The sequence below is a fragment of the Bremia lactucae genome, linkage group LG14, assembly GCF_004359215.1.
Source record: "Bremia lactucae strain SF5 linkage group LG14, whole genome shotgun sequence".
NCBI classification, from domain to species: Eukaryota; Oomycota; class Peronosporomycetes; order Peronosporales; family Peronosporaceae; genus Bremia; species Bremia lactucae.
In genome coordinates, this window is record NC_090623.1 from 1560805 (window position 1) to 1571648 (window position 10844).

General features: G+C 49.7%; 4 protein-coding genes across 4 annotated transcripts; all 4 read right to left on the minus strand.

The window, feature by feature from the left end:
- Positions 1-1398: 1398 nt before the first annotated feature.
- Positions 1399-6050, minus strand: CCR75_000415 (uncharacterized protein; the record flags this gene model as incomplete). Its single annotated transcript, XM_067958523.1, has 2 exons — positions 1399-1507; positions 5539-6050. 2 exons carry the CDS (start codon positions 6048-6050, stop codon positions 1399-1401), a joined length of 621 nt encoding a protein of 206 aa, XP_067816413.1.
- An 800-nt stretch (positions 6051-6850) lies between these two features.
- Positions 6851-7129, minus strand: CCR75_000414 (uncharacterized protein; the record flags this gene model as incomplete). The annotated part of the gene is made up of 1 exon (XM_067958522.1): positions 6851-7129. One exon carries the CDS (start codon positions 7127-7129, stop codon positions 6851-6853), a length of 279 nt encoding a protein of 92 aa, XP_067816412.1.
- A 372-nt stretch (positions 7130-7501) lies between these two features.
- Positions 7502-7681, minus strand: CCR75_000413 (uncharacterized protein; the record flags this gene model as incomplete). The annotated part of the gene is made up of 1 exon (XM_067958521.1): positions 7502-7681. The coding sequence occupies one exon, from the start codon at positions 7679-7681 to the stop codon at positions 7502-7504; it is 180 nt and encodes a 59-aa protein (XP_067816411.1).
- Positions 7682-7772: 91 nt separating this feature from the next.
- CCR75_000412 (uncharacterized protein) lies at positions 7773-8123 on the minus strand (the record flags this gene model as incomplete). Its single annotated transcript, XM_067958520.1, has 1 exon — positions 7773-8123. The coding sequence occupies one exon, from the start codon at positions 8121-8123 to the stop codon at positions 7773-7775; it is 351 nt and encodes a 116-aa protein (XP_067816410.1).
- Positions 8124-10844: the final 2721 nt, after the last annotated feature.

Here is a 10844-nt window from a genome sequence, read left to right on the forward strand (position 1 = left end):
ATGACAAACAAGGACGGCGACGGAAGAGAAGAAAGGGTACGGCATGGTTCAACCGATTACGAATCTCTACGCTTTCGCGTCTTTTGATAATGTCGAGAGGATTGCGCTGGATTCGGAAGGTTTTGTTGCTTCTCGTGGTGGTGATGATAACTGTTTTGACATTAGAAGCAATTGGCCGCCTGCGATTCAATGGTTACTTAATGCCTTTGCGTGGCCACAATGGACAGCTAGGGTTCTATCATGAGATGAACGTTAATATGCAAACGATAAAGGACGCTACAGGGAAGCCCCAGAGAAAACTATTTCCAGCTTCAGCGCTTAATGCGAGTGAAGTGAAAGCGTGGATCGCTAAGCGCAGAAACGTCACAAATGGACAAAAGTTTTTGATAGGATGCTCTTCGCAATGGAAAGGTTACGTCCTGCGCTCGTTCTTGTCACTTTTTCAGGAGCTCAAGAATGAGCACGGATGGAAAGATCTTGATACGTCCAAGAGTTCAATAAACACATTTCTTGGCATCGAACGAAATGAAGTCCCTAGTATCATGCTATTTTGCTTGAACTCATTTTATTATCCGATGGAATTATTGCAAACGCACAGCTCCTACTTTCATGAACTGCGTAAGCAAGGCACGATTTTGGCTGTGTGGAACGATGACTTGCACTATTACGACCAATTTAATCCCATTGTCTTGCGCGACGAAATTTTTACTAAAATCGACGTACTGATTGGAACATACGCATATTTCATGGGCGACTATTTTTCCAAAGTGACGGAATCCGTTGACGAACGCGACCTGCCTATGACAGTTTGGCTGCCTCATTCGTCGGGCTTGGATTTTATTAATGCTTCATTTAACGAGTACCCGATTAACAAAATTATTCTGTCGGGCAAACTTGGCTCAAATTGGTATCCGCTACGTCACTGGCTGGGTCTGTACCAGCAGAACCATCGAGACGTCATGGATTTATATCAGCATTCCGGATACTACGTAGCAGACAATCAGTCTGCCATCTATGCATCCTACCTGCGCTCGTACCGCGCGGGTATCACGACAACACTCATTTTTAATTATGTGATCGCCAAGATATTTGAAATTCCATCAACCGGGGCTCTATTAGTTGTAAATCGTAATGTACGGCCGCTGCTGGCTGCACTTGGCATGAACGAAGGTGAGCACTACGTGGGATTCGATAGGCGAGACCCAGAATCAATCATATGGTGGGTCAGCGATCCTCGTAATTGGATCGAGATAGATCGTATTCGCCGTGCCGGGATGGACTTTGTCCGAGAGAGGCACCTCGTGACAAATCGCGTGAAGGCATTGGACTTGTTCATAACAGAGGGTGTGGCCGTATATAAAATCCCTTCAATGTTGCACCTCACAAGCCCGTGCCCATCTAAAGCACTTCCTGATGGATACGAGTGCCAAACGCGGTATGATCGCGAGTCGTTTTACAAGTGCGACCGCTGGTTTTGTGGCGCACAATCACTTTTGCCACTTTGGGACTAGTATACTATACTCATTCTTAACTTGTTTATATCATACATAACATTCCGTTGTCTTATTATAGTAATGGTGCGACTACTGCCACAGACGTTTTGACTATTGGGCTAGATTCAAAAGACCTCTGATTGGTGAAAACCAATATTATTGGTGCTACGTAAGATACATCATAAAATTTTCAACTAAATTTTGCCATTATGTCGCATTCACCATGTCGGACGCATTTTTGCGAGCTTAGAATGCGGACTTGAAGCAGACGCAGAGCGCGCTTCCGCCGCGTTGCATGTTCTGCATCCGCATCCCCGTGCCCTGATCTTAGGTGAAGCTGTTACGAAAGACGTCGTGTACAAACTCCTTCACGCCTGCCGACGTCGACGAGCAGAAGCGGCCTCTTGGCGCCTATGACATACTCAACGGTGCTTCCTCTCTCAATCATCCCATGGATCATAGAATTTGTGTCAACTGTAATATTCTTTGTGTGTTGTCACTCGGCAAAGAAGCGACGGTTGTGGGCTCCGAATACACACAGGAAAGGGCTTTTGGGATCGTAGATGCGTGCGGTTCTTGCTGCTAGAAAAAAGAAAAATTCGCTTACAAGACGGAAGGTGCTGCATATCAGTCGGCCTTTTGAAGGTGGTCTTGAAATGCGATCTTAGCAAAATTGACGCAGTGACGTTGCGCAAGTATACCGCAATTATATGTGCGTTCCTGATGCAACAATTCGCCAAGTGCGATTTAATTCGACGCCTTTTGAGTGAGTGAGAAGTGAGAAGGTGAGGTAAATTTATGAACGCTTGCGACCCATTATATTCTGCCGCCTGGCAACAATGTTACCAGAGCGACTTCTACTCTATATTATATGTAGTGCTAGTCCTCGGACAGCTGAGCGCTTGCTCGCTGAGTCTCGTCGCGAGATAATTTGGTGGGTTGTAGGTGCATTGTGATGCCCCAGCTGGAGACTGGAATACCGTCTGCCATGGCCCTTGTCTCACGAAATAGCAGCCTCAAGCTGGCCTTTCGCAGGGCATGATGGGTTCAAAGCTGTGATAGCACCATTGCACTATCACCGACGACATGCTATGGGGCGTATCCAGACGCCTTCGCGTGTCGTAGACCATGGACGAGCCCCCAGTATTCAGCCGCATTGTTTGTGGTATTGGCAGCACTGTGCGCCATGCTCGAATTCCACAGTACGCAAGCGGCGTGCGTCTGAATGTTGAGTTGGACAATGACGGACCCAGCTCATCTGGTCCCGTATTACCTCGAGATCCTCCGTATGAAAATTGCAGGTATATCAGTCCTGGGCATCGGTCGATGGGCAGCTGTTGCAGCACCGGTGGTTCGTTTATGCAGAAGAGAGAGTCCGCCAAAGCGAACCTCACTCGCGCGAACAGGTGTCGGTTTGTTAGCATGTCTGGCTGGTATGTCGAACCTCGAAATCGTGTGATCGCTCGTCGAAATTGTGTCTTGGCTCTGGCGATGTGTGCCTCTTCTGGTTAGGTCGGGTCTTTCATCCGGTGGAGCCGCTCTGACCAAATGGCATGGATCGTTGTAGATGCTGCGAAACGCCAGAGTTTTCGAGTCGCCGAAAATACCACATCCTTCAGGTCCCTCATCTCATCACCTTTAATAAAAGAAGGCTTAATCGAATTCCAGGCCGCGTGTGGAATCACTGGAAGATCCAGCCCAAACGCCCACACGTTGAAGTCCGTCTTGCCGAATCCTTCAAGCGCTCACCACCTGTACATAATAAGCTCCCAGTGGCGACGCGAACTGGAGCATGTCCAAAACACATGTTGTGCCACAGTAGGCAGGGTCCGAGAACACCCGGGTACGGGGCATGATAGATCTTCGCTCGCCCAATTACATAGTGGGAAGCTGTTGCATATCAGGTGATACAACGTTTGTGCGTTGGTCGGAAAAGAAGCATGTATCCGGCGTATATCTCTCCATGTAATATGTGGTGTCCCGTCCGAAATCACTTGAAAGTCCAGCTTTGACACTCGCTCTTCGAGAATTTGTTTTCCTTCATCGCACCGGTGTTTTAAAGATAGCCTGTTTAATATTCCTTCGGTGGGGACGCCAGCGCCGCCTTCCTGCCAAGATATGTACTACGCGGGTGAGTGCCGGTGCGCGCTGTACAGGAGTGCCACCATCGCTGGACGCTGTACAGGAGTGCCACCATCGCTGGACGCTGCTACATCGCATGCGGACATCGACGAGACTGATGTCACTTCACCCTTCATGTCCGTATCGAAATGAGTCAGCGATGTCCTTGCACTGTTTAGTGTCCACTTATGATACCGATGAACTTTGGTAGAGCACGCAAGTAAGCAACCCGGTTCATTTGCTCGATATACGAGTGCTGGAAAGGTGTAGAGAAGAGCGAGGCAGAATGAACCAAAGTGCCGTCTCTTCGCCATTGATTGGGTTGCCATGTCGAGCCTTGCCAAGAACCGTATGATTTCACTTTAGAATAGACCAAGACATTATGCCACGCAGGTAATTCGTGTCTCGTGCAAAAAAACAGCACCGTTTAAATTATAGGTTGTACCTCTGCGGTCCCGCAGCCATGACATATTCGTCAACGTAGCGTGTTCATCCACCTGTAGTCAAACCTCCCCGAAGACGCTTCTTCATCCCTCATTCCTATACGGAGATTGACATCAATGACCCGTCGAACATCAATAGTAACACTTCCGTCGGTGTTATGGTCGACCTCGGCTTTCGAAGTAAATGCGACGGCCCTTCGACAGACTTCCTTGACATCATCTTGGCGCGCATGTTGAGCCGTCGAAAGGCCAACATTTTTCGAACCGGTGAGCCATAGAGTCGCTCGATATCTTGGGTGCTTGTCTGCATTCCAACAAGGCGTGGCTTACGGTGAATCAGACGTTGCAGATCTCCATTGGCAGTCTCCAATCAGTAATTCACGCGAATACGCTGTAGCTGCCCATTGATCAACTGCTGTAGCTGCTGTAGCCATCATTCTATTGGAATGCACGGCACCGCAATGCCACCCTGTTGTATCGGGAGTGAAGCCATCTCGGAACTGACCTAAGGTCTACAGCGCTTACCATTCCAGACACCCCAAACAAAGTCCTCAATCAAATTCGTCAAACGGGTGACTATGTCCGGAGGAGGCCAGCAGTGCCGAGCTAGGAAAAGTATCGTGGACACTTCTATGGCACTGGCAAGGCGAGCTCGTTGTTCCATCGTGTTGGTCTTCTCCCTGGCTAGAACAAGCCGGCTCAAAAGAAATCGTAAGCATTTATTCCAATTAACCGCCTCCACCTCCTGTTGACCCACAATTACACCAAGATATCGGCAGGATTCGCTTGAAGTCAGAAGTTTTAGGTCACAAGTGATCCGAGGCAATGCTGCCCCGCGAGGGTCCAGGGCAACGATCATTGACTTTGAGCGATTAATCAACAGTCCGGCGACGCTAGCGAAATTATCAAAAATTGTTACAACCTGCGTAACCGCAGCCCGATCGCGCAGGTAGACGGCGGTGTCATCAGCGTATCCCGAAACTTTGAATTCTGCGATCCGCTCGCCAGATTTTAGTGGCACCCCACGAATGTCCGTTCTCTCTTGGACCACACGATAAACACTATCGAGGGCGAGGATAAAGAGAAGTGGCGCAAGTGGGCACCCCTGCCGAATCCCACAGTTGACTTCCCGTCGACGAGATCGGTGTCCATTCACAATAAATTGACACGTTGTGCCGCGATGTAATGCCTCCACTATCGAAACAAATTGGGACGAATATCCAAGCCATTCAATGCAGAAAGAAGATAAGGACGTTGCAGCGTGTCGTAAGCCTTTGCAAAGTCGAGGAGCAAAACAATGGCTCCGTAAGATCACTGTCTGCCCTTGCTGCTTTGCGTACCGCCTTAAATTAATCCAACGCCGTGTGGATCGAACGCTGCGGGATGAATCCAACTTGGGGTGGCGGCACGATTTGCGACAGCATAGGCCGCATCGAAACGACAGAATCTTGGTAAATAAGTTGTAGTCGCTGTTAAGTAACGCGATCGGGCGATGATCCAGTGGCAAGGCAGACGCCGCAGTTTTCTTTAGGTACTGTTTGCCTCCAAACGACGCCAGCAGCACGCTGCACTCCAGCCACCGGGTATACAGTGCTGCTAAAAAAGTTGCGAGCTCGGCTGCGTAGTCTCGGAAAAAGGTGTTATTGAGTTCGTCCGGCCCCGCAGCTTTCCCACGTTTAAGTCTCTTCAAGGCCGTACTAACATCTTCTGTAGAAATTGAAGACGTCACACTAAAATCATCAACTTGGGCTGGTGGGGCTGCTCTGTTCAGAAACGCGGCTGTTTCCTCGGTATGGGCAAAAGAGTGAGTCAGAATCTGTCCCCAGGCATCTACCATTTCATCACCTAATTCCTGTGACCGATTCGACCCGAGCTGAGCTTTGCCACCCAGGACCACGAAAATGTTGTCCTGTGATTTAGTCGACACCGGGGCGAAGAAGCGACGTAATGTCTCTGCCGGAAAGTACGTGTGCTGAACAAGCAATCGCTCCATATTGGTCCTCTGCCTTAGTCGCCGAAACTCCGATACTTTCTTACGAAGGTCCACCGGGGTATCGATGGGGCTAGAGTGATCGCGTCGTTATTATCCACGGACCTGAGAAGCCTCGGACGAAATTGCATCCAAGAGAGCTGCTCCCAGCAGCAGATATAACCGACGCAGCCGCTGCCTATAACTTTTCGTCAAACCCTGACGCGCCTGCTTGGTAGTTGCCAACAGAATCTTACGAAGACTGATCTTCAAAGTGTCCCATTAGTCTACAAGTCGTCGGTCCGTGAGACAGTCTGACGTAGATACCGAAGCTGTTTCGTCAATTTGCTGCTGTGTCAGTTCAATGGCAGCAGTAATTTGCTAATCGCGGCTGCTTGTGTGCATCCAGGAATCGAATACACGCACCGTGGCTTGCAGACGCGCACTACATGACGCGGCACCCCAATCCTGACACTTATGCCATTGTGATCAGCTGCAGGACGGGGTTCCGAGAATTCGGCGTCTCGAATCCAGTCCAAAAGTATATCACTGACAAACCAACGATCGAGACGGGAGCTAGCCGATCCACCGCCTGGCAATGTGTAAAAATAAGTTTGTGCCGTCGCATGAAAATGCGCTATAGCTCGTTCATATTCCGCTTACTTCATGTCATCATCAAGATAATCGCTAAGTTCAGCCCGACCAAGAAGCCTAAGCAGAGCAATCGAGCCATGTCATCCAGGTGGAGAGAAACATGAGCGATCAGTACGCGGCACAAGCGTGCAATTAAAGTCACCACGCATAAAGATTGGTCCATCGTATCCTTATAGTTGATGCCGAAGCATCTCGAAAAACTTCTTTCGTTCATTCTTCTCACTTAGAGCGTAAACGTTTACCACCAGGATTGTGTCGCCTTTGAGATAAATTTGAACAGCCATCCGATAAGATGTCCAGTGGTCCTCTTGCCACAAATCCATTGTAGTAATGGAGGAGTACGGGTTCAAGAGCATGGCCACACCACCTCGCAAAATTTCGGACTTCGTCCACTTCGTGTGGCTGGGCGTGTTCACAAATCCCCAGGTCTTGCTGTATAATTTATCCATGGCGGCAGACTCTCCAATCCCAACCCGAGTTTCTTTAAGAAGGACTTGATCAGTGGCTCCCTTACCCTCTCGCTTCAGGAAACGGCTAAACCAGTCGGCGCATCGTTCCGGATGCTTGGGAAATCCCGCAACATTTTGCGAGTGAAGACAGATGTTGTTATCGTTATCGCTAGGTTTTCACGGGTTCGGTGATAGCAGTCATCGACGGCGCCAGGGGATATCTCCTCTGTCGAGATATCCCCTTTCCCAGTCGAGGTGCCCTCAGTACTGAGGTCCCAGCAGTTGACCATCTCATGCGATGAGGTCAAGCGCCGGGTGCCAGTTGGCTGGTTTGCTGATAATGCTGGAGACTGCCGCGCACACCTCTTTAGACTAGTGATACAGCGCAGCCTTGGTCTCTGGCATAACTACCTTCGTCTCGTCCTCGACGGGTGCGAGCTTGGGAAGCATCACACACAGGACATTGATGACTCCCCAATGATCCAAGTCATCAAGCGGTTCGACGACAGTAGGACACAATAACTCGATGAATCTTGTCAGTCGTAATCCCATTGAATTTGTCCAGCTTTTCCATCAGCCGTTGCGGCCCACTCCGTGCACATTGCTCGAAGTTTTGCATCTGCGTGAGTAGTGTTTCGACAGATCACCGCCAATTGTACTCTCGACGATAGAAATACAAATATGGTTTCGCTGTTAACGGCATGGCCAAAAGCTCACTGAGTGTTGCAAGGTCCAACGCGCATGCGTTGACCCACGTAGTTTGACCCTTGGGGCACACTGGCAATTGAGACGACAGTGCAGCCACTGCTTTGTGCTGGATGGCCCATGCCCAAGTCGCAGTTGTGTTTGCATCAGTTTGTTTCGTACGCTCCGGCACGGCAGCTGCTACCGCAGCAGACGCAGTCTCCGGGATCTTTCGCACTCGAGTCACGCGTAGTGTCTGATCGTGAATATCAGGAGTACATAAGTGATCCGTCGGAATTCGTACCAGCATCTGGGTTTTCTGGGCAGCCTAACATGGGATAGGACGTGACTGCGGAGCGTACGGACTTGCGTTGGGTCGGTTAGTCGGCCTGCCGAGGCCTTGAGCTCTTCTTTGATTGCCTTAGCCAGCTCCTCAGGAATGGGAACACTAGCGGCGCAGGGTGGTGGAGTTACCGACCCTCCATCCAGATCACCCATGCAGGTAGTATTTCCAAAGGTAACCGTTCTTTCCGCCATAGTAACAATGATATTCCGAGAGGATTGCCCGTCTGCGATCGAAATGCGCGGAGGAGGCATGTCCACCCGAATCTGATTGGAAGGATCCACCTCAGCCGGCACAGATGCCGGAGGCGGCGTGGGGGTAGCACGAGGTATGCCACATTATTGGCGAACATGAGAAAACAACAAGCGCGCAATGACCGCCCACTGCTCTCCCTGTACTTTTCCGCCATCTCAGCAGATAGGTCGCATGGCGGGACAGCAGCTTTCGCTGCCGTAAGTTCACTAGCTGTCGTCAGTTTCAGTGAAATCTTTGCCAATCGGCGTTTCATGTGTTCGTTGCCTTCGTTGCTTCTACTATCGCTCAGGTCGCCGCTGCACTGGCTGTGCGATATTCGTACTCCATCCAGTGCAATTACACAGCCGTTACCGGCGACTCTCCACGTGTCGTCGTCCCTACTCACAATGATTTGCGCTTGCGCATCATGTATGAGTGTCACGATGCTCCAACAAGTGGGCATCGTGAACGGGAGAAGACTAACCTCACAGTAAGTCGCGGCATTTACTGGCCCCGCCAGTATCAGTTCGTGCGCAAGTACATTCGTGCTTGCGAGGTATATCAACGGGTGAAGCCTTGCCCTTCATCCCGTGCACCTCTTCAACCTCTACCACTTCCGGCAGGGTGTTGGCAGTCCGTATCTATGGACTTCGTCTTCAGATTTCTCAAAGACGATCACAAAAACAATGGAATCCTTGTTTTTGTAGACAGATTCAGCAAGATGGTACATCTTGCTGCAGTACCAGGGTCGATTAAGACTCCGGAATGTGCCCGTGTCTTTATCGACACGGTATTCAAAACTCCATGGGTTACCCTGTTAACTGGTCTCGGATAGAGATCCACGGTTCATGGCGGAGTTTTGGCAATCCGTGTTCCGATCTCTCGGAACACGGATGACTACGTCAACATTTGACCACGCAGAAACAGATGGTCGAACAGGACGCGTAAATCGCGTCCTCGAAGAGATACTTCGAGGTTACGTCCAATCGTATCCGAATTGGAGCGAGTTTTTACCGATGGTCGAATTCGCCATCAATAATTCGGTGCATGCGTCTACAACGCATACCCACCCAATTAGAGGGATCCACTATTTTAAGGAGGGTGGACTCGCACGAGCAAAACGACTTCTGGCTCATGCTCATCACGCGTCGAATTTAACGACGACGCGAGTGATGTCGATGTCGGAGAAATCGACATCAAAGATGAGAGTGATCTCATGGCAGTACGCACAAAGCGTACTAAGAAAAAAAAAATGAGTTTGCAGAAGAGTTTCTGCTAACTCGAGTATCAATAATCCGTTTCGTTCAGGATTCCATTGCTAACGCGGTGGATTCACAGAAACGGAATTCAGACAAACATGGAAGAGCAAATGTTCGTTCATTTAAAATTAAAGATCTAGTGCTACTCTCTACGGTAAACCTACCTAAGCGTTTAGTCACTAATGTGGGTAGCAGTAAACTACTACCCAAGTTCATTGGGCCTTTCCGTGTTCTGCATCGCAGAGGCAATATTGAATCTGAAGTTTCTCATGCCGGTTTCGAATATTCTCGAAACTACGATGAGCTGACGACAGCTCATCGAGAACAGCATGATACTTCCGTTCGAACTCCAACATGGAGTACGCACTCTTCGAAAGGTCTTCGACCGCTCGATATGGTGAACCTGCACCGTCTGCTCCAACGAGCGACGCTTGCCGCGCTCGTGATCAAGGCCCTCCTTAAAATCATGGAGGAAGTGATCGATTTTGTCGATCTCGACATTAGATCCGACTTAGGGTTCGGATCTAATTTTCCCTCCTCCACCACAACCATTGGTGGATTTCCACGGTGATCAACGTTTCCTTGTGGAACGTGGCAGCGAACGAGTTATCTTGTTCGCTGGCGTGGTTATCCACCTTCACATGACAGCTGGGAGCCTCGTTCTCAGCTGGTTGCTGACGTTGAGGGCCTCGTCCGTCAGTATGACGAGACCCACCCGATGGTTCAGAAGACCCATCGTAAAACACGCGCCTCTGGCGCCTGTAAATCGATTGCAGAACGTCAGTCGCATCCCGCATCTCAATAGAGATGCGAGCCCTTCCCTAGGGCGAAGAAAGGGAATACACATCCCCTTTTACCCTCTTCGAGTTGTCAACACAACACGGATAGGGATCACCCCACGTGAGGCATGGAAGCCCTTACGTGACAACCGATGCAATTTATACTTTGCACCGGTTGGAGTTCGTTTCTCAAACTAAACGCGATTTGCGTTAAGTTTTTGAAGCCAGGCTTCGCGTCCAATGTCTTTGACATTGCGAATGAACGCGCTCCAGGCTTGCATAAGCGAGACTTTATCTCGCTTATTGTTGCCACTAAACCATCGATGCTTAAGAAAAGCATCGAGATAAAAATCTTCCTCAGCGCGAAAGTTCTTCGCGCTGGGATCAAGGCCATGTAGCTTTGTCGCAATAAATAA